The sequence below is a fragment of the Columba livia genome, chromosome 3 (genome assembly GCF_036013475.1).
Source record: "Columba livia isolate bColLiv1 breed racing homer chromosome 3, bColLiv1.pat.W.v2, whole genome shotgun sequence".
NCBI classification, from domain to species: Eukaryota; Metazoa; Chordata; class Aves; order Columbiformes; family Columbidae; genus Columba; species Columba livia.
Window position 1 is genome coordinate 81,531,177 of NC_088604.1, and position 22,123 is coordinate 81,553,299.

General features: G+C 40.4%; 2 protein-coding genes across 6 annotated transcripts in view; one reads left to right on the plus strand and one right to left on the minus strand.

The window, feature by feature from the left end:
• Nucleotides 1–1,028: 1,028 nt before the first annotated feature.
• Nucleotides 1,029–21,519, minus strand: OPN3 (opsin 3). Its single transcript, XM_005508665.3, has 4 exons — nt 20,830–21,519; nt 9,141–9,460; nt 7,782–8,033; nt 1,029–3,695 (listed from the first exon to the last, which is right to left on the minus strand). The coding sequence occupies exons 1-4, from the start codon at nt 21,179–21,181 to the stop codon at nt 3,432–3,434; spliced, it is 1,188 nt and encodes a 395-aa protein (XP_005508722.2). The 5' UTR covers nt 21,182–21,519; the 3' UTR covers nt 1,029–3,431.
• Nucleotides 20,146–22,123, plus strand: part of WDR64 (WD repeat domain 64) — a 70,574-nt gene continuing 68,596 nt past the window's right edge. For 3 of the 5 annotated variants that reach the window (XM_021295989.2, XM_021295991.2, XM_065057831.1), the window contains exon 1: nt 20,724–20,909. The gene's annotated coding sequence lies outside the window, so the exon portion shown is untranslated. Of the gene's footprint in view, nt 20,687–20,723; nt 20,910–22,123 lie in introns of those variants that run through there. The other 2 variants (XM_021295990.2, XM_065057832.1) reach the window with 1 other exon arrangement.

The window sequence follows — 22,123 nt, forward strand, 5'->3', positions numbered from 1 at the left end:
TTTGCAGGTTACAAATGGCATTATAGTTAAACCATCACATATTTTTTCAGTAATGCATTAAATCAATGAAACATTGTTAAGAGAAATGAATTGGCTCACCACACCTGTCACTTCCTTCTCTTTGCATGACAGCATCATGGAAGTTCTAGCCAACTAGTTTATTTACAATCTCCATAAATAATGTACTTTTGTCATTTCTTCTTATCCCTTTGCCCTTCACACTTTCTCCTTTTCCTGTCTTAGTCTGCATTTCTCTAACTTCAGGAACAACTAATGGTCCAAATGTTAATGCTAACCATCTTCCTCTTACATTCCCTGTAATTGGAGAGAAAGGTCCTGTCTAAGTCTGTGCATCTCCACTGTAATAAAATAACCAGTTGTGACACCCCCAGAATAGATCAATGACAGACTTAAATCTTTTTTTCTAAAAATATAACAACTCTGTAAATAACGTGGTCATATTCCAAGACTGACTATAACAACACTTACATTCTGTAGCAGGGTATGAATTTTGCATCAGTGCTGCAGTTATCCACAGAAATTAGTTGAGCTTAAAGGATAAACAAACTGCAGCAAGTTAACTTCACATGGCCACACTCAAAGCTAGTGACACTTTACATGCTATATGAACAAGTTACTTCAAACAGTTCAAAAAAGTTACCATTTCAGGCCACAAATTTACAAAAAGTAGCCAAGATAAAATTTATTATAATTTTTAATGCTTAGTTTTCATATATTGTTACATAATGGTTAGTGTTCTATGTGTTGTAGTAGCAAATGTCACAGTAACTATTAAAAATCATATACTGTTGTTGTTAATTACTCAGATTTAACCTTCATAAATCTGAACAGTGGATAGTTTCTCTTTATAGACCCTATACTTGTTCTTTACAAAAAGATCAACTGGAATCCTGACACGCTAATGTTTTTTCAGTGCCTAATGATACTCTTCATGCTGTATCCAACAAGTGATGATAGCAAACCATCTTGCTCTCAGTAGGGGAAAAAAATACTGCCCTGAGACCACATTGATATAAATAGGGTACATTTAATCACTCATTGAAGGCTCTATATACAAAAAAATACTAAAATACCAACCACTTTGTTAAAAAGATGGATTACATGGAATGCTAATGTACATCTTCCTCCCTTTGAAAATATAAATGTGCATAGATGTAGTGATCATTGGCTGAAAACATAGTTCTTAACATTGCAATGAACATGTTTGGAAAGTGCAGATCTTTGACATGGTAAGACAATGTATTTGTACCAAAACAAAAATAACAAACATGAAAGAAATAAAGGCAATTATTTATCAGATGTTTTCTCTCAAATTATATGATTTAATCTAGAAACCAGAGTGGACTCCAGATGCACTTTTAAACATGGCACAGTCAGATCACCAATGTTAAAGCTCTAGAGGGTTACACATATAAGGAATTTGCCCCTTCAAAAGTACACACAAGCACAAAGTCAGTCACTTGTTCTCAGTTAAGGTCACTCCCTATGCCCAGGAACTACCTGAAAGCTTTTACATTTAGACCTCATTTTTTTCTATTTAATTCTTAAGTTCTACTCTTGACTGCAGGACCAATGACTACTAGTGCCAAGAGTTATTCAGCATGTCTCCTTTATAAATCTCAGAAGATTTCTCTCCAGAAGCAGCAAATAGTTGAAATGCTTCTCTTACAGCTTCCACAGAGATGGAACAGCTGCATGTTGCAGATTCACACTGCCCACTTAGACTGAGGCAGAGAAATTACAATGGTGCAATGAATGTGATAGAGAATCAGCCACCATAATTCAAAATTAGTTTCCTAACTTACTCAACCAATGGTGACAGGCAGCCGTGTTGGTGGCAGAATCCCGTTGCCATTTTGTACCAGTAATGCTTACAAAACAGAGCTGGGGATGGGGCTGGAGGGGAGGGAAGCAAAAAATGCTGTCTGTTCTGCTTACTTAGCTTCAAATAGAAGAACCATTTCTCACATCACAACTTCGGCAAAAGTTACACTGCACTTCTCTACCTGTTACATTCACTGAAATGCCAAAGCAGGTTGAAGATTAATATAGGCTGATGCACCTGTTCCATGTACAGAATAAATAGGTGCAAGATAAAGATGCATAAAGTATATGTTGTAACAGCAACAAATCTGATTCTCCTTTTTCACTGACCTTTTCTCATTGGTGCTTTGATTTGCAGTATTTTCTTCACAACGTAGCTTGAGTCCCACCAGCTAGCAAAAAGAGAACAGCTTTCTGAGTACACAGGGACAGCTTTCTCATGGCTTCTTGTTTAACCATAGCCCCAGTCATTGTCAAGATCACTTCTCCCACCCCCCATCCTGCAAAGCACCAATTCAGACCAACTAAACTGCAGCCAGCTTCAGATGTTCCTTCCTCTTCCCTGGTATTAATAACTGTATATGTTGGGAGTGCTAGCAGTTCAGGGATCACAGGATAACTCAAGCTGGTAGGAACCTCAGGAAGTCTCTAGTCTGTCCTGTTTCACCGCGTGGCTGTCCTCGGGGTTTAAAACAAAACAAAACACAAACACACCAAACAAACAAAACAAAACAAAAACACACACAAAAACACAAGAACCCCACTTTTCCTTATATCTCATCCAAATGTTTCTTCTTTCAGTTCATGCTCATTGTCTCTGATCCTTCCTCTATGCATCACCCTGAAGAACCTGGCTCCATTTTCTTGAAGACCACCCCATCTCCATCTCCAGATTAGTCAGGTGCAGCTCCTCCAGCCTCTCCTCACAGGCCAAGTACTCCAACCCTTGACAATCTTGGGGGACTCCAATGAACACAACCCCATTCACAGACACCTTTCTTGTGCTGGGGTCCCAAAACTGGATGCAGTATCTAGATGCGGTCTAACAAGGGCTGAGTCAAGGGCACAATCACTTCAGACTACCAGCTGTGATCCTGTCAGTGCAGCCTGGGATGCTGGTGGCCTTCCTCACTGCCAGGGTATCATTGTGCTTCACTGAGCAACCGGATCCAACTCCTTTTCTGCAGAGCCATGTCCCAGGCAGACAGGGCCAGGCCTGCTGTGCCGCAGCATCACTCCTCCTTCCAAGCGCAGGACTTTGTGCTTGCCCTTGCTGAACTTTATAACATTGCCATCAGTGCACTCCTCCCGCCTGACCATATTTTCCTGAATGGTAATCCCACCATATGCTTTAAGAAAAATTCAGAGTAAGGACATCCATCAGCAATTTTGGCGCAGAGATTTCAGTACTGTGACCAAAACTGAACTGCCTGCAGTGCTTAAGATGCAGAATCCCTTCAGTATTTCACAGCTTAAGAATGTGGTTTCCTTTGGCAGCCCACAGATACCACCACTGAAGCCAGTCTCCAACCTAAACAGTCTGCTGGTTGAAGTCGATGTCATTCTCCCATCTCTTTAGCTCATCCCTATAGTGGCTTTACTTGGATAACATTTACTTTTGTCCCATTGTGTTTACTGTCGTCATCTATTTGCTGAGTGTCATCACTGGTGATAATAAAAATGATAGAGGAAGAGCTGAAAGTCACTTTCTTCTTTGGCCTGTCCCCTGCTTTTTGAGACATAACTATGGGTCGTATGGGTTTTTCATTCCCTGTTGCTGGTGTCTCTTTCATGGTCCTCTGGAATCTCAACAGGCGAAAGCACAGGAGTTGCAAAAGGCATCGTCGAAACTACAAGAGAGAATAAATAGAATGAAGCTACAACTTCCTAAGCATTCATTATCATGTATGATCCAGTGAAGAGAGCAGTACAGTAAATGACTCAAAATAAGAGATTTCTGCATAGCTCCACTTTGTTCCAAGTTAGTTTCAGTGCCTTAACAAACATGGTGTCTTTTCAGTGGGTACTTTTTTCCCCTACACCAAAGAGCTGATTAGGATCATCTAACCAGCAGAGGGCACTAAAATACAATTTAATATTTTACGAGCAGCAAGATCTGCAATAGACAATCTGCAAGGAACAAGAAGACAATGTTCCAAAGTATGCTAGAGAGGTATTGTAGTCATTCTGAGTATTCAAAAAACCCACACATTTCTTCTAGAAGGGGAAAAATTTCTCAGAAACACTTCACGGGAGTATGAAGAGGGAAGGAAGGGGATATAATGCGAGGTTTTCTTCCTATTAAATAACTTGAGGGTCTGCAATTTCAACAAAAACATTGACTGTCACAAATATAAAATTTCAAGAGTTGATAACACAGAACTTAAGTGTTTTCAATTAATACAGAAGGAATAGAAGTCCTGCAGCTAATTAAAAACTACTTGTGATAGAAGAAGTCTGTTTTACCTTGCGATTAAATAATGCAAGGTATTCAATGAAAACTCACATCAGTATACTAAATGACAACTCCAGTAGTAGCACTGTTTAAAATGTTCCAGTTACAGTCTCGCCTTCACAAAGCAAAGCACTCATGGGGGTTAAAGGATGAACTCGTTCAGTAGTTCCATGTCTGCACACATCTAAAGCTCAGATATGATCCTTTGGGGAAAACCTCTGGTTTTACAAGAAGTGGGCAGCTTCCTCTTCCTTTAATAGCCCATAACAAGACATGCCTGGAATGTATGAAGAGGACTTAAAAAAACAAAACAAAAACAAAAACCACACAACATAACAAACAGGGAAGGGGGGAAAACAATCCCCTTTTTCTGTGAAAAGAGAGTAGGACATGTTTCTCAACAGCCTTTCATTTATCTGCATTCAGAATTATTCTGTATTATCCTGCATGGCCACTGACTTTGCTTGTCTAGCTATTACACAAGAAGCTCTCTGACAGGCCAGTCTGGAAAAAGGTTTTGTTATAGGAAATTAATCTTGCTTTTAAGCAGGATAGGCAATAGGACCTGGTGGAAGGGGACCTAGCAGTGCCTTGGCAGCCAAAAGGGCCAACGGTGTCCTGGGTGCGTCAAGCACAGCATTGCCAGCTGGGTGAGGGAGGCGATTGTCTCGATCTGCTGCACTGGTGTGGATCACCTGGTGTGGAGCACTGTGTGCAGTGCTGGGCACCACAGGGTAAAAACGATATGAAACTACTGGAGAGTATCCAGAAGAGGGTTACAAAGTTGGTAAAGAGTTTGGAGGGGAAGCCGTATGAGGGGCAGCTAAAGTCACTGGCTTTGTTCAGCCTGGAGGAGACTAAGAGGAGACCTCATCACAGTCTACAGCTTCCTCACAAGGGGAGGAGGAGGGCAGGCGCTGATCTCTTCTCTTCAGCGACTAATAACAGAACCTGAGGGAATGTCAGGAAGATGTGCCAGGGGAGGTTTAGGTTGGACATTAGGAAAAGGTTCTTCACTGGAACAGGCTCCCCAGGGAGGTGTCATGGCTCCAAGCCTGACAGTGTTAAAGAAGAGACTGGACAACACCCTCAGACATGTGATGTGAACTGTGGAATCGTCATATGCAGAAACAGGAGTTGGACTCGATGATCCTTGTAGGTCCCTTCTAACTCAGAACATTCTACGATTCTAGGAACTTACAAGATAATAGGGAAAGGTAATCTGGTGCTATATGAAAACACAAGATAATGGTCATTTGGAGCCCTGAAGATTTCAAAGATCACATGGTACCTCTGAGCAGCACAGAAGTAAGAAGGCACAAGCATATTGGAATAGATCAGACAGAAGATAGACTGTTGTAGGATTCCTTCTGAGGGCAAAATAACCCAAAAGATGAGTAAAAATGTTGTCATTTTGGTATTAATCTGGAGTTAGAGGTGAGCAAGAAGCACTTTACAATGCATCTCCAATATGCATGTTCAGCTGATTTCTTCTTCTCCTGGCTGACTATACTGGCATTGTTGTGCCGTGTACCAGTTTGATTTGCTTCTGGGTATCAGAACATACAAAATCTTTTCCAGGTTAAACCACCCAGTTTATAGGCCTTTATACACTCACTGTATTAATTAAAAAGTATATCACTGTTGAAAAAGAATCTGAACATGATTGTCCTTAGCCCCACACACCCAGACCAGCTCTAATAATCATGCAGCTGTGTGACCTTGAGCTGTGGGGGAAGAGCTGCAAGATGCCACATTGGGCACCTCTCACCTTCACTGAGGAACAGCATTTAAGCTCATCCTTTCCCTTGGCCCTGGCCTGAGCTGCACTGCAGCCTTTGCCTGGCCACCCATCTGGCTGATGGGACCCACTGACTTAGTTGTCTTGCCCTCCAGATGGCTTTCTGACCACAGCTGCTGCCTGGCAATTGCAAACCAGTATAGGAAGTCACAAAAAACTCCATCTCTATAATAAGGTAATTAAAACCCAGGGAAATCCTTCCAGCAGTCATTCATATTTCTTTACCTTTTGTCAAGTGATGCTATTAAACTACAGGTATCTTCATCCAGTCTTGGTTTTACCAGTTGACAACATGCTTGTTTCATTTTCAGTTAACATTCAGGGTTATAGGGAAGCTATTTTAATGTCTAAATAAATTCACCAACATGGCTTAACTGCATTCAGTTGTTATCTCCACCGTACTGATGATTTACAGAAAGATGTATAGTTTTCTAGCTTCCACATATTTGACATGTCATTGAGAACTCCAGATATTTCCATTCTCTCTTTGCTCTGTAAACCACTGAAATGAGCTAGTTACCACCATTAAATCAGCATCTACTTTTCCTAAAGAAGACTACAAAAGCAGACAAAAATAAAAATCTGTTTCTCTCATAGATAAATTTACATACTGTTAAGATTATATACTTATCTCCAAAAATCATTTTGCTATCATCCATATGAGATTCTGGCTTTGAATAAAACAAAGGTCTGAGAAATGTTACTGGTGTAATATTTTTCCAGCAAATTCACCAATTTATGAAGACTGAAATAATTCAAGACAATGTCCCAAATTTGGCAAAATGTTCATTTAAAAAACTTAATGGAAACATTTTAAGAATGCAGTGTTTCATTTTTCTACATTAAAAATATTTTTTAGTTATTGCACTCTTAAAAATTTTTAAATTCACAACAAATTACAACTTTTTGTTGCCACTTGAGATTAAACAAAATTTCAAGATGTGGGGTTTTTTTAAATTTTTCTTCCAGGTGACAACTGAAGAGATATCTAGTTTTGCTTGCAATGTTCTTTGTTTTTCATGGTTGAGCTTCTCAGAAGTAATTTATCAGAAATATGAGTTCCTAAAACTTTTCTAGGCCTAAGCAGAACCAGAGTATGGACAATTGTTTTACTGCCTAGTATTTTAACATTGAAACATCTTACTGACATATTTGCTTAGAAAAGTCGAGTCTAGAAATCCTAAAGAGGCAGTCACTCATGCTTTTTTGTGAGCATACTTATTTGAAGTACTATACTGAGGTGTTCAATCCCTGTGTTGCCATAATAGTAAAGTCAGAGGAAAGTTTTTTTCTTCCTATAAAACACACACCAGAGATTCTGAATTGTGTCTGATGGAGTTCTGTTCTGGTAAGGGAGTGATTCAGATAAGGTTTTCTAGTTATAATTCATTTCATGTGTAAATTGTGAGAACTAGACACTTAAACTTTGTCACTCCTTCCTCTCCCTTTAATGTAAGTGCTCATGTGTGAATTCAGATACTTAAAATCCAATTTCTGATAGTGTAGTACTTTAACCAGAAGCAGGGATTTTCATTTTACTAGATCTATACCACTTATCCTAGCTGTTCAAATTAAAAAGAAAAATCTAGACTTTACAGATTAAAATAAATGAGATCTAACCTCTGCAACTGTGGCATTGCTCATTAATTATTGAAATAAGAAAATCTTTAATGTACCTACCTTTCTACTCATGAAGATATAGATGACTGGATTATAAGCAGTACTTGACTTGGCAAAGAAAGATGGGATGATAGCTACTGTTGGAGTTACAAGGTTGCTATAGCCATATGTTACCAAGAGGGAGACCACTGCATAGGGCATCCAACAAATAAGGAACATGGAGATCATTAAGAAACACATTTTAGCCACCTTTTTTTCATATTTTAGAAGTTTGATCACTTGAACAGTCTGGAAATCTTCCACACAGCGAAGCTGTAGAATAAAGAGATAAAATGGTAAACTAAAATAACTCTATGTTTTACTTGAAACTGAACAGTTCTAAATTTATTTATAAATAATTAATATGCCAATTTAGTTTTGGGCACAGACACTGTACACCTTACCTTGTGTACCATAATTCTTCTGGAAGTTTACATCATGCTTCCCAGACCTTTACTGCTTATAGTAAATGTAAAAATATGAGCCACAGAGAAACAAAATAGCAAATCTACTGGAATGCAACAAACCATGCTGCATTTAAAAGAAGTATTTTTAAAAACCAGCTTGCCCTCATCCACTGACATAAGAAAGTTCAGCTCACATTAAGTGGTCCTTTGTCTGACTAGTTAGACAATCCTGTAGATTTATCTCGTCAATCTTCAGAGACGAAAAATGCACAGACTTCCCTGTACTGCTTTAGCACTTAGTTTGTTACCCTGAAATTATAAAATCTCCATTTAAAGTAGAATACTAGGCAGCAATTTCCCAGTGTAACCTGAGTTAATCATAAAATGAGGAAAAGATGGCACACACACATGAATGTTCTCTGTAACTATCATCAATTTTGTCCATACTGTTGGCCACAAATTTGAATGGGCCCAGACTAACTACCCACCGGATATGAAACATTGACACTTTCTGACACTAAAGATACGAATTAAAATGTTAAAATGGGTTGCCTTAACATGGAAGACTAGTTTAACATGGCTTAACCTCCACGTGGAAGAGTTTTACAGTTATCTTCTCAGGAGTTGCAGAGGAGAGAGGGAATTCCTTAATCTGGAGAATCACAAACAGAGCCTTCTTTTCCCTGTTTCAAGGCAGGATGTGATGCAGGTTAGTGAGCATGAGAAGTTCCCTAACCTGCTTCCCTACAAAACTGCACAACAAATACATCTTGGTAGCCCTAGGTTGGTTCTCCTCCCACCTTACATCCTTTCTAGTGGTCCCTGACATGGATGAACATTTCCTCTTAAAAATTTTGAATGGTTAGAGAGAGTGCAAATTTAGGCTCTGATCCAAGCTTGATTGATATATAGCATCAGAAATTTTCACTGAAAATATTACATTAAGAGAAGCCTTTTATTTGAATCAACTTACCATTCTTACTGCATAAAGAATATGGCCATAGCAATAGGCCATGATCCCAACAGGTGCTACTAAACAGCTAAGGAAAAAAAGGAGCACAAAGGAGGTATCATTGGGGTCTTTTGACTTCCAGTCCACTGAGCAACCTAATCCATGAATTTCCAGGGTGTATCTGTTCCAGCCCAAAAGAGGTGCTCCAGTCCAGGCTAATGAATAGAGCCAGATGTATGTGATAGCCCGCCAAGACCAAGAGAAGTCAATCACTTTTGCATGGACTACTCGAATGTAGCGTTCATAGGCAAGAACAGTGAGGGTCATAATTGAAACAATTCCTGTAAGAAAAGTAAAAGAAAGTCAGTTAAATCACTCACAGACACTGCAAATTGGACTCAAGCCCTCTCATTAAATGTTAGCTTTGCTAGCAGGTTAACTCAAAATTAATTAGCTCATGTTATGAAGCAAACACCATTACGTTTTTTGGGTGACACCCCGCTACTCACTAACTACTAACTCAAACAGTATCACTAACTTCAGACTACTCAGAGTAAGGTGCTGGCATCTGACCCATGATGTACAATGGCCAAAAAGTAGGACAAGAGAAGGAAAAAACAAACAAACAAACAAAAAAAACCCATCAAGCTTATAGCTTTTCCTAAACATTACTTCATTAAGTGAGAGATTGTTCTACAAGGTGGGTTTTTTGGTTGTTTTGAAGTTTGGCAGGGGGTAATGGGGTGGTGGTTAAGGACTTTTTAAAAATAAAAATCTGCTACATAGAAGTGATATAATCAGCAATAACAAAATGTGTTAGAAACCTAGGGAATTCAGAGTTGAGACTGAAGTCAAAGAAAGCCTTCAAAAACTGAAAGCATAGAAATGCATCTTTAATGGGAACAAATTGACTAGGAGAATTCCAACTTCTTTCAAGATTTCCTGCAAGTTTTTGCATTCCAAAGAACAACCAGGAAAGCAAAGTGCTACGCTGCTGAAGGAGTCCCATGTAGAAGACATTTGGTTATATTAAGTGACCTTTCCTATCTTGCTGCTATCATAAAAATATAGTCTTCATTTTGATTATTTTTGTACTCTCTTCCCCTTCTGTCCACCTCAGCCCCACTACACACTTACTAATGTGTTATGATAGAAGTCAAAGACTATTTTGAGTTCTCAGCCTTACCCCATCTGGACACTTTTGTAATTTAACGAAGCCAATGAAATTCTGTCTTGATTAGAATATAAGAATTTATGTTTAATGGTCTGTGAAATTTAGCAATCAAAAACTAGTCTGCTCATCATGCATGTGTCAGTCACCTGAAATCTGTTATGATTCAGTTATCATGCTCATATACACAGCTTCTTAAACACAAAAGTGTGTATTCCACAGCACTCTGTAAGATTATACAAATATCTGTGTCTAAATTTGTGAACATTTTATCAAGAAGCAGCACAGGTTATTTTGTCATGCACACACATAGATTTAATTTCTTCAAATACGTTCATATTTGGCGTAACATGCTTTTATACAGCTGTGAGAAGGTTTAACATGCAGATTTCACAATAGCATCCTCAATCATCAGCAACAGGGATTTTAGGAAAGCAACTAACAAAATCTAAATAAATACATAGCCTCTGTGTCAATGCATTGATCAGCAAAACCAGCATATTACTAACAGAGTATCTCACAGAATGATATGCTTTAAGATCTCTGTAAGAAAATTGCTTTATCCTGCAAGTACTGGAGGATTCATTTTTACAGGTGTTGAGTGTAGAAAGCTTTCCTGATTAACAAGAAGGACTTCCCACTCTAAAGGAAAACATGTCACATTCTTGTCATGACTCTCTTTGAAAAGAAACAATGAGCTGCCTTTTTTTTTTTTTAATATGTACATTTTTTTGCCAGTGTTATCTTTAAACCTTCATCACAAAGAAGTAGCTATTGCTGGACATGCAGAAGACAAGGCAGACTATGTTCACAATTAAGTTTTGCACAATTTTGTGGGTTTTCTTCTATATAAGTAATTGCTATAGAAATTTTGTTTCTATGGCTTAAAAGAGATATTGAACTAGCAGATGTGGCCAGAGGGCTTCCACAACACTTAAGGTTTGGTTGGTCAGTGTTTTTTTAAATGAAGGTGACAGGAAGCCCTTAATGCCCTTTTTCAGGTCCTAATATGCTGAAAATAGATGGAAGACTGTGGATCAAGTAAAGATCTTAACAGGAATCAGAAAATAATTACAGAATTATATAGGTACTATTCTACACTTACACGAACTCAGGTAAATGCTTTATATAATCAATGCAGTCTACTTCCTGAACACAAGGTAAAGGTAAGAAATTCACTTTCCTTTTCTCTATGCCCAAAGACTAGGAATTACAAAATTTTACCTGATGGTTTTTAAAATCATCCACAGACATTTTTATGGAGGAAATTCACATCACTCAATTGCAGGCTCAGTTTGCTTACATAGTTCACTGAGGCTTTGTCTGTGATCAGTGAATAAGAAAGAACAGCTCCTCAAGATAAATCAAAATTCCTAAATTCACCTCTTGCTCTTTGCCACCTTACCTCTCTCCCACTAGAATCTCAGGGAAACCAAGTGGACAAATAAGGTACCTGCAATGGTATTCAGTGACGAGTGTCCCTGTGTACTCTTAGTATTTCCCATGAGTTTTTATACACAGGTACAGAATTCTGGTCATGACAAAGTAATCAAAAGCACACATGCTTGGTTGACAGTATACGTGTTTAGAAGCAACAATTTACTGAGTCCTTGACATTTTCAAGGAGGTCATTGGAAGCTCAATATCTCTAAAACTTCGTACTTGCACATAGATCTTTGCTCAGTGTTAGCTCAAAGCTCTTCCAGTATGAAACCAGTGCTCTTTAAATGGATACTGGAGTTTTCTACCCAAACCATAAAAGAGAGCTTGCTTAGCCCATTGCACAGTATGCACTGAAATGCAAATCCCTGTTTTGTTGGTATTCAGGAAGTGTCTGTTAGCATGTAGGCATGAGGCAAGAAATGCAGGTCACAGCAAGTCACAGTAAATTCCTCTCTGATGCAGTATCTCCACTGTAGCAAGGTCATAGCTGTAAGAGCAGAGGTCAAAGTAGTTAACCATAAAAACAGAAATCTGAAACAAAATGTCCTTGCAAGATAAGACAAAACGTCAGGAATTTTGTCCAAAGAAGCCCCTCGTGCTGTAGAGCCATGGCTGCCTGTGTATTTGTGGTAGATGACATGCAGAAATACTGAGATCTGCCCTAAAGATATGAGTTTTAAAATGTCTGTCAGAAACAAATTACATAACTAGGGAAAAAAAACCCACATTAATTCTGGTGAAGAGTGCTGTAGATAATGCTGTTTAAGAGCCATTTGAGTTTTGTGATTCTTGTTACTTCTACAGCAGGCTACATGACAGAGGAATTTGTAAGAATACAGATTTCAGTGTGTTCAATGGGTAGAACCTACCTTGCGAGTGTGCATCACATCTAAGTAAACATGGTTTTAACAGGCAGGTAAGCACTTTTAAACTCTCAGATGAGGGATTACCAATAAACTACTTTTACTGAACAAGCTGAACTGAACTACAGACAGCATCTCTCAGCATTCAGACACTGCTAAGTGGAACAGAAATAGCCAGGGGAACAGCTTCTGGGTAGTATCATCAGCATTTCAGATGCAATTTAACTCACAAGAATCTCTAAGATAGCAATGCTTTTTTTTTGTTCTCCTCTCCTTTAATGTTGAAAAAAAGTATGAAAAAAAAGTATTAAATACTATTATACTCCCATAGAATGCAAATAACTTTTAGAGATGTAAATTTGACTGTTCATTTTTTAATATAGAAATTATATCAAGTAACTCTTATGACTTCAGATAAGCACCCATTATTCCACAAAAATCCAGTAGTTGGTATTTTTTAGAATTGTTTCCATATACTTGACATTAACATCTATAATAGTGCACTGTATGATATAATGCCTTTTTTCAAAAATTAAGCTTGTAAAAATCTGTACAAGATAAAAATTTTGATTTTACTGTGTAAACTCCATGTAATTTGAAGATTAAGCCTGTGATTTCAACGTTTCAAATGTTATTACCACAAGGTCAAGCCCTCAAAAAACAAGCAGCTGCACAACTCTCAGGTATAGCACAAACTGGGGAGCTCTTGCTTTTGATACAAATAATGACTGTGATTCCTGGCAACAGTTTTCCAGCCTGTAAGAGTTTCAACTATTTCTTTTATTCCTAACTCTAAAGTATAAAAAAATAAATTCTCAATAGGTAGAATCTTCAAAACTGTCAAAATTACTTAGGAGCTCATGTTCCACTAAAAGTCAGGGAATCGTAAGTTTCAGTTTTGGGCTGGGAGAGGTCCTTATTTTATAATATGACTTCAGTACAGTACAAGTACAGACAAGGTCAAGACTAGAACAGAAAAAAAAAATTATCTTCCTCCTATTATCTTTTCCATTCTGCACCAATATTCAACCAAACTTTGAGAAAGATGCAGCACAGCTTAGCTTGTGTAACTAAAACAGTCTCATGGATAGACCATTAAAGTAAGGACTTTGTGAGTGATCTGCAGCAACAACTGGAAACCTTACATGTTATTCGAGTTTCCCAACTATTGGGAATTTCAGCTGTTCCATGTGCACACTTTGTGGCAACAAATTCCATCATTAAGCTGCAAAGCCATAAAAGCAGAAAATGCCCAGGAGTCTCTTACAACTCTGAGTAGTGAGAGCTGGAATATGCCTGCCACCTCCACACTTAATGACACAAACTAATAACACTCACAGTAGCAAAAATTTTTTTAAAAGTCTGTTCAAACTCAATGTGCCACAGTCAGCATGCAACACAAATTTTGACAGTCTACAGGGTTTCTTTCCCCCATGTGCTAATAGCACTGTAAAATTCCAAGCAAATTTCTACACATAACAAAACAAATGTACCGATTCCAAAGGTGGAAAACTTCTTCTCAAATGAGGGAATGATAATTAAATGAGAAGTGGGGAAGGCAAAAATTATTCATTTTTGATAGGTGAAATAGAGTTGGAGATTAGCTCTGATGTCAAGGGATAGTTTCAAGCAGCAGTTGTCATACATCCAACATGGAATGGAATACTGAGAATACTGCTGGATTCTTGTATTCTAACTTTATAATCCCTGGTTAAAACAAAACAGTGCCCCTTAGAAGTGTTAGTTCCAACTAGTCCTAACAACCACAATTGCTTCAGCTTGCTCCATGTTATAGAACTTACTTGCATTGTTTGCCATACTGCATCCCCTCCCTGAAACATGTCAAGTAATGTGGACAGAGGGGATATCAGATACACATTCCTCAAGACTGAGCATCTCTACAGAACAATTACAGGACAGCATAGCAAATGAGCTTCAACTCAGACAGATCAAGACTTCTGTCAAAGGACATATTCTTTTCCATATTAATCTTTGACCTATAGCAAAGTGCTAAAATACTATTTTGCATACCTGATGATAGGGGAAAGCCACTCTTCTGCAATCCCTCCCCATCTCCTTCACATTCGAAGAGCTAAACAGCAGCAATTGAGTATAAGCAACTTCTCGTCCATGGCAAGACAAGGTTCTACTGCAAGTGTTACTTAATATATAACTAACCCATTTGAATTCAGCAATTAGTAGTTATGTTTTAGGTGACAGCTATGTATCACTTCTAATTTTTCAACAAATCTTAGCATCTGCACTCAAATATAGGTAGATGAAAACCACTTCTCCAAGACATAATAGGCTTCAAGTATATTTTATATACACCTGTCTTATAAAACTACAGTGGAGTTAATCACCTTTTCCATGTTCAATCCTGCAAGCAATCCATTCACTTAAAAAAAAATATTAAAGCAGAAAGCATGCTGAACGAGTTTCCAGCTGTCTGTAACACAAGATCCTAAAACTGTCTGCCAAATAACCATAGAAAATGCTTTTAGTGAGATTAAATCAGTGCATACAAGATATATTGGTAATGCAAGAGAGTAGCACAGGGGATGGTTCTTCCAGTGGGCAGAGAAGAACCTTAGATGAAGTAGTTAACAATTACATATATAGATAAATGTTTTTGTTTTGAAACAGGCTGAAGCTTAAGCCAGGTCCATAGGACAGTCATTGGCAATTAACCCTTCAGTATTGGAGGAAGAGGAAAAATCGTCTTGCCTTAGAAACAATTAAAAAAAAAAAAAAATCACCTTTCATAATTGTACCCCTTTCTTTCTCAAAGAGTTTCTCCCTCAGTTGTACATTCTGCAGCTTTTCACAGGAATGTACAGTCTGTAAAATGGCTTACAAATTTTCCCATCCTCCAGTTCACATTACGGGAAGGGAGTATGCAGCTGGACCTCAACATTTACTCGGTAGCTCACCAAACCTAGCTGCTGAATACCAATGGTGACTTGCCCAGAAGGGTCCTAATACTTTCAATTAATTTAACATTAAAAGCTAGCAGTAGTTTTTGGTTTGTTGTTGGTTTGGTTTCTTTTTTACCCTTCCAGCTTACAGTTAGGAAAGACACAAGTCTCCAATCACACTTTAGCAATGCTAGCCTTTCAATCACAAACAGTAAAGATTTAATAATATAAAGCCTACCCCAGAGTACACTCTTACTATGCAATCTTCTGGCAAGAGAGAGTCTCGGATAAACAATTTTGGTTCTGTTTCCTCAAGGCCATTCCTGTTGTCAGTTTTTCCACTCCTTTCTTCCCTTGCTCAATTAAATCCATCAGAAAGCGTTAGAACAAGACTACTGGCAGATGGTTTAGTTGCCATTACTTGCAGCTCAAGTGATTTACGCCTGAGAGGTACGTATGTACATTCCACATGATCAGATGAGCTTACTTCTCCTCAGGGCCTAATTCTCACATACACAAGGTATTAAAGCAGACACCCTCTGCCTGGGGATGGGCAGAATTCAAACTTCTCTTGTGCACATCAAATTTTGCAACAGTCACTGTCATTTTAAAAAACCTAGTTTGTCTGCTTATGAAAAGCCAGCAGATGCATATGAAGATTATTATGCCATGATCCCATATCCCACAATCAAACAAATTCTTGCTTCATGTAAGAGGGTCTGTTAATGAAGTTATTTGGCCATGTTTAGCTGTCAGGTGCCTGCTCTACCAACTATAGCAAAAAACCTATGCTCTCAGTGACAGACAGTAACCCTCCCAGGTATGAGTTGTATTACTCAATCAGATACAGGGATTAAACAGATCTCTACTACTTGCAGCTTGGTTGACTACCAATGGCGAGTTACAAGCTTTCACGTAGAGAGAAGGTAGCAGACTCAGTGGAACCAGGTTGACTGCTCACCTCCATGGAAAGGTGACCCTCATGGTTTAAATACATTACTTAATTGAAAAAGGTATAATACTCCATCAGGATACACTACCTGTTAAAAAATAAATACTGGAAGTCAGTGTAACTAAATTAAAATGGGAATTACCATCTAAAACAGACAACCATGCCAGAGCTTAGACTAAGACTTGTCAGTCATCAAATCTATGTTGTTCTCCCCACACAAATATATGGAGTGCTAAGAACAGCTTTGCAATAGCAAAGAGCAGCTCTTTTCATGGCCTCTGTTGTGAATATGTATGTACCTAAACTGCATCCCAGCTTCAGAATCTAATGAATAGAAGAAAATTGAGATTGTTACTTGTGCAATAAGAACAGATATTCAGCTGTGAAAATTATTGTTTTTGCACTCTAGCAAGCAGATCTCTCTGCACATTCCAAACACTCAACGAAAAGCTTTCAAGCCCCAGAGAAAACAGCCAGCAGTAGCATAAACAGCAAGCCCTGAGCTGTACAACACAACACAAGAAGTGGATATTACTACATGGGCTTGCCTAATTATAAAGTTGTGGTAATGCCAGGAACACAAAAAGTAGCCGTTTATCCCTAGATAGACAATCTGTAGTTCTGTTGCCTTCTTGTCCACTGAAAGCTTCCAGAATGTGGAACTCTGCTTAAAGTGTCTAAGTTCTGGATCTCACATGCCTCCAAACTGCTAGACTGGCTGACAAACTGAGAAGCACTTTTACACTGGAAATTGTCAGATTCTCCAAATGAAATTCTTAGAAATGTAGCAAAGGCTCTTCATGTTGTTGTTGGCGGGGGCAGTTATCATTACATAAAGATTTCTGGAAATGCAGATGCTACCAGTTTGAGGCACACATTCCACCTATGTATTTAATCATACTGACATTCTTAAGAAGAAAACAGAAATACCTTGATCTTGGGCTTTCAGAACAGTATAAGCAAAACCCTCATAACAACATGCGATAATTTAAAATAAAGCTACACGATCACGATTTTCAAAGTGATTCTTGATTATTAACTACAGTGATTTGAAAGTCTGATTTTCAAAATTTGTCAAGAAATAATTCTGAATTTAAAGTGAAAATCATATTAAAATAATATTAATATCATATTAAAAAGAATCATATGTCCCAGACTTGTTTACTGTCAGGGGAACCTCTTGTTTATGTCAACAAATGTGAAAGACAGCTTACAATGAGTATTGGGACCTAGAGGCTGTTCTTCCAAGAAAAACATTACATAAGGATTCTCTTATTTGAACTTAAAATTGAACAGCCTTTGGACCTGGATGCCTGGTATACAAAGCTCACATAGCAATGTTCATACTCAGCTTAGCTGTAAATACACAGGGTTTGGTCATCTAATGTAAAATGAGCTGGACTGGGTCCAACCTCAGCAAATACTCGCAGCAATAACATAAGCTCACATTATCTATTATGATTTAATAGCCTCCATACCCATAGTACCGTAACTACCCTCACTTGATTCTAGAAATGTCTTTATTAGGTCACTCTGGTTTACTGAGCAATTGAAAACTGCAAAGCTGTAACTACTCTGCTTAGTTAATGAGAATCTCTCTTTTAAAAGCTTCTAATTTTGTAAGCCTTCTCACCAATGAATGTACTTTTTATTCCCAAAAGTTTGAGAAGGGAGGAAAAAAGTGTTAAGCTTTAAGAATCACTGCTAGAAAATACACATGTAAGATTTCATTACATTACCTTCCCCACCACCAAACCCCAGGACAGTAATTGACTTGGGGTTTATATACAAGAGAAGTGTATTTATAAATATAATAGCTGGATACTCTGAATGAAATCTTCCATGAGTATCTCCACAACTACCAGAAAAGTAAAACACAAACAAACAAAACAAACAAAAAAACTCCAACTACAAACACCTCCAAATAACTGCTCTCTTCATAGACACATTACAAAATGAAACTAGAAGCTGTGGTGGCAGTTGTTGGGATGGCAAACAAAGCACCATGCTAGCTGCAGGGCATCATCTTTTTCCTCAGTATTAACATGCCCCTGCTATCTGGCTCAGGCGGAGAACCACTTATCTTCACGAACAGAAAAGACCAATCTTTCCATTTCCAGCTGAGAACATAAAACAATATTATGTACAAAATGAAAGCTTAAGATCAGACATAGCTTGTTTGGGTTAGTGTCAAATTATAATAGCCAACTTAAATACTTTCTATTACTTTATGTGGCAGGTGAACTAAATAAATTCAGGCATCAGATATTCCCAAACAAATCTGTATGACAGATTACACACACACACTTTTCTAATACATCATTTAAAGAAATTCTTCCCACTAAGACACACTATGGAAGAGGAAAATAATATAACCAAGCACAAGAAGACATAGTTTTGCAAACCAGTGATGCTAGCAGAACCACTCTGTAGATAAGGCCCGTGAATTTGCCTACATTTCCTTAAGAATAACTTTATTAAATAAAAATATTCAGGACAGCATCAACACTGATGACATTTATAGTGACAAATTATGTAGCACACCCCAAAAAGCAGAGGGGGAAAAAAATCATGCGTGATGAAGCATTTTGCTTGCCAGTTTCTCTCTTATTGTTTCTATTTGGTCCATCTTTGGAAGATGGTCAGAGATTATAATAATCTTGTTTTAGTATTACCCCTACTATACATCTTATTTTTTGACCCTATAGGCCTTCTTCAAAAATACTGAGTATAATATATAAGGGATAAAGATAGGAACAGAACTACACTTCTCCTGTGTAAGCTTAATGTTCAGCTGCCTAGCAGAACCTGGTTGACAGACACTTAAGTCACTCAAGTATTTAAACTGGCTGAGTGATACAGATAGCCTTATTTTAGGTGGGTTCTTTAGGGCTTTTTCTTATAACACTGGGAAACAAATGTCCAAGAGCTGTGCATTCCAGAAGTCATCCAATACCAAACCTTGTACAAATGTCGAACTATATCCTGCATCCACCACAGCTTCCAAGACACAAGATTTTGCTGCACTACACAGCAGCAGTCAAATCAGTCATGAGGAACCAAGCACCTTTGTTCCAGCAGTCCAAAGGCATACTGTAGCACCACGTGAAACAAAGATTTAGGCAGGAAAGCTGCAAAGCTTACAAAATAATTTGCCTTATTAAAGCAAATTTTCGACATTATGTGTATGTGCGTAGTGATCGATTCACCTCTAATTCATATACCGCTTCCAGAAAAGAGGATCTGACATGAGCTTTACATTTGTTTACTAATTAGCCCTTAGAAACACAATCCTGTTCTTTTACAGCATCCTCCGTCAGTAAAAGCAAAGCTATATTCCTTTTAACAGACCGCACATACATAGCTGAACTGCATCCTGTTCTTTTGCAGACTTCCATTAAGGCAAAGCATGAATTTCAAGAAAGAAAACGATAACAGTAAGAGGAAAACAGTAACCAGAAACGGAAATAGCAGAGGTACTCCTGTAGTGCTAAAAATTCAATTTCACAGAAATCAGCAGTTTCCCAAATACCAACTTGACACTTGTAACTGAAAGGTAGTACTAGAATTTCAGATATGGGTAAAGACATGCACGGCACTGCCAGACGCTGGGTAGCTGTACAGACAGCCGGGCCCGGACAGCGGGGAGGCTGCAGGCCCGGGCAGGGGCGCTCTGCCCCAGGGGTTCCACCCGTTCCACCGCAGCGGGGCACTGCTGACCTACAGCCCCTTATGCACAGATCGCAGCGCTTCGTCCCATAAAATACCATCATGCATGCTCATGAAGTCTGCGCAACACTCGGGCAACTCGGAAACCCCTGTTCACCTCGCTGCTTTCTTTCCCCCCGTCCCTCACCTCTCTCGTCACACCGGCAAGGGCGAGAGGCCGCCAAACGGATTCCCGATTAATTTACGGTTTGCTCCGACCCATTTTACTCAGCACCGTCGACCTTTCACCAACATCTTTGCCACACGGCGCCGCCATCAGAGTGACCCCCAGCTCCGGCCCCGCGCACCGCCACGGCGGCGGCTCCTCGCCCGCCGCACCGCCCCACAGCCGCCCCGGCTGGGACAGCGCCTCCTCCCGCCCCGCCAGGGACAGAGGGAGGGGAACGCTGACTGAAGTGGGACGAAGTGCTGATCAAGGGGAGAAACTGCTAGGACGAAGCTGTGAGGGACACGGCGCCCGTTTGAGGGAGGAGGCGACTGTTGGGGCGCGGGTGAGTGGCGGTTGGAGGCCAGTGGGGAGGGGGGACAAGGCGCGGGACCCGGGGACAGTAGCCGAGGAGAGCGAGGGCAGCCGAGAGGAACGACCCAGTGGGACAGGGAGGGGACCTGAAGCGGCCGCGACCCCTTCACTCACCAAAGAGGCTGTTGCTGAAGCCGTCCCAGACGCAGCCGGCGGCGTCCCACACCCAGCGGCTCCTCAGGCAGGACATGAAGGTAAGGCTCACGCCGAAGACGGACACCAACAGGTCGCTGAGGCTGATGTTGACGAGGAAGAGGTTGGTGGGCGTGCGGAGCCGCTTGAACTTGTAGTAGAGCACCAGCACCAGCAAGTTGTTGCACAAGCCCAGCATGCCGATGGTGGCGACGAGCAGCGCCAGCAGCTCATAGGTGCCGGCGCTGAAGAGGGGCCGCTCGCCCGGCACCTCCGGCTCTGTCGCCGCGGGCTCCGGGCGGCCCGTCGTGCCCGTGCTGTTCCCCGAGTGCATGGCTCACAGCTCGCCGCTCATAGCCCGCCGCGGCCCGGCCGGAGCGGGACTAAACCACTCCAGCCGCTCCCAGCCCCATCGCGGTCCGCTATTGAGGGCAGGAGGAGGAGCCCCCTCCGCCCTCCCGCCCACGGAGGGCGCGTCCTCGAGTGGCTTCGCCCTTGACTACCCTGGAGTGGAAGCTGCCCCCGCTCCTGTCCCTGTCGCTGCCGGGCGGTCGGGGCGTTGCTCCCGGCGACGTAAGTCCTGCGGGCGCGCTCGTACAGCCACACACTGCCTGTGCTGGTGCCGTATGGCTCTTTCGCAACCGATCCCTCACCTCGCCCTCTCGCTTGCTGCGTTGAGCAGCCTGGTCGTGATTGGGATGCGGCTGTCACCTCCTCTTCATTAAAATCCTCCGCGGGTACGGCCGCCTGCAGCAGCGCTTCCCTTCTGGGGAGCCGCCTTCGGACGGGCCGCCTCAGAGCCCTGCTCGGGGAAGAGGTAGAAACTGCTGGACCGATATTTAGACTTCTTCTCCAGGTCTTCTGTTGTGTTCTTCTCCAAAACTCCTGTTGTGGCCATGATTTCTTCTGAGGTGCTTCCCCACAGTGCTCAGCGTTGACTCTAGCAGTTGCACCCTCACAAGGTGCCCAGTAGCATCACGGCCCCGGCAGACTTGTGGTGCTGGTGAACACCTGTTTGTCAGCCACGGAGCAAGGAAGATACCCAAGTTCACAATATGAAGTTGCCCCTTTTTATACCTTTGTCTCCAGTGTGTGTTGTATGAAAATGGTACAGGAATGCCCAAGCTGCCTGTGTACAGCTCTAGCTGGTTTTAGCCAAGGTGTTGTAGTGACCCCCAGCTGTGCTAGGGTAGTTGTACTGTCTCCAAACCCAACCTGTCCCTGAATGGATCACAGTGATTTTTTTCTCAGCATGGCTTTGGGCCTGACCACATAG

What these genes read in the sequence shown, in the direction of transcription:
- OPN3 (XM_005508665.3), bottom strand. Translation starts at nt 21,181, where the DNA reads ATGCACTCGGGGAACAGCACGGGCACGACGGGCCGCCCGGAGCCCGCG. An exon ending in TTCTTTATGCAGTAAGAATG is followed by an intron (nt 8,034 to 9,140) that starts GTAAGTTGATTC and finishes TTTATTCTACAG; the next exon opens with CTTCGCTGTGTGGAAGATTT. An exon ending in ATATCTTCATGAGTAGAAAG is followed by an intron (nt 3,696 to 7,781) that starts GTAGGTACATTA and finishes TCTCTCTTGTAG; the next exon opens with TTTCGACGATGCCTTTTGCA.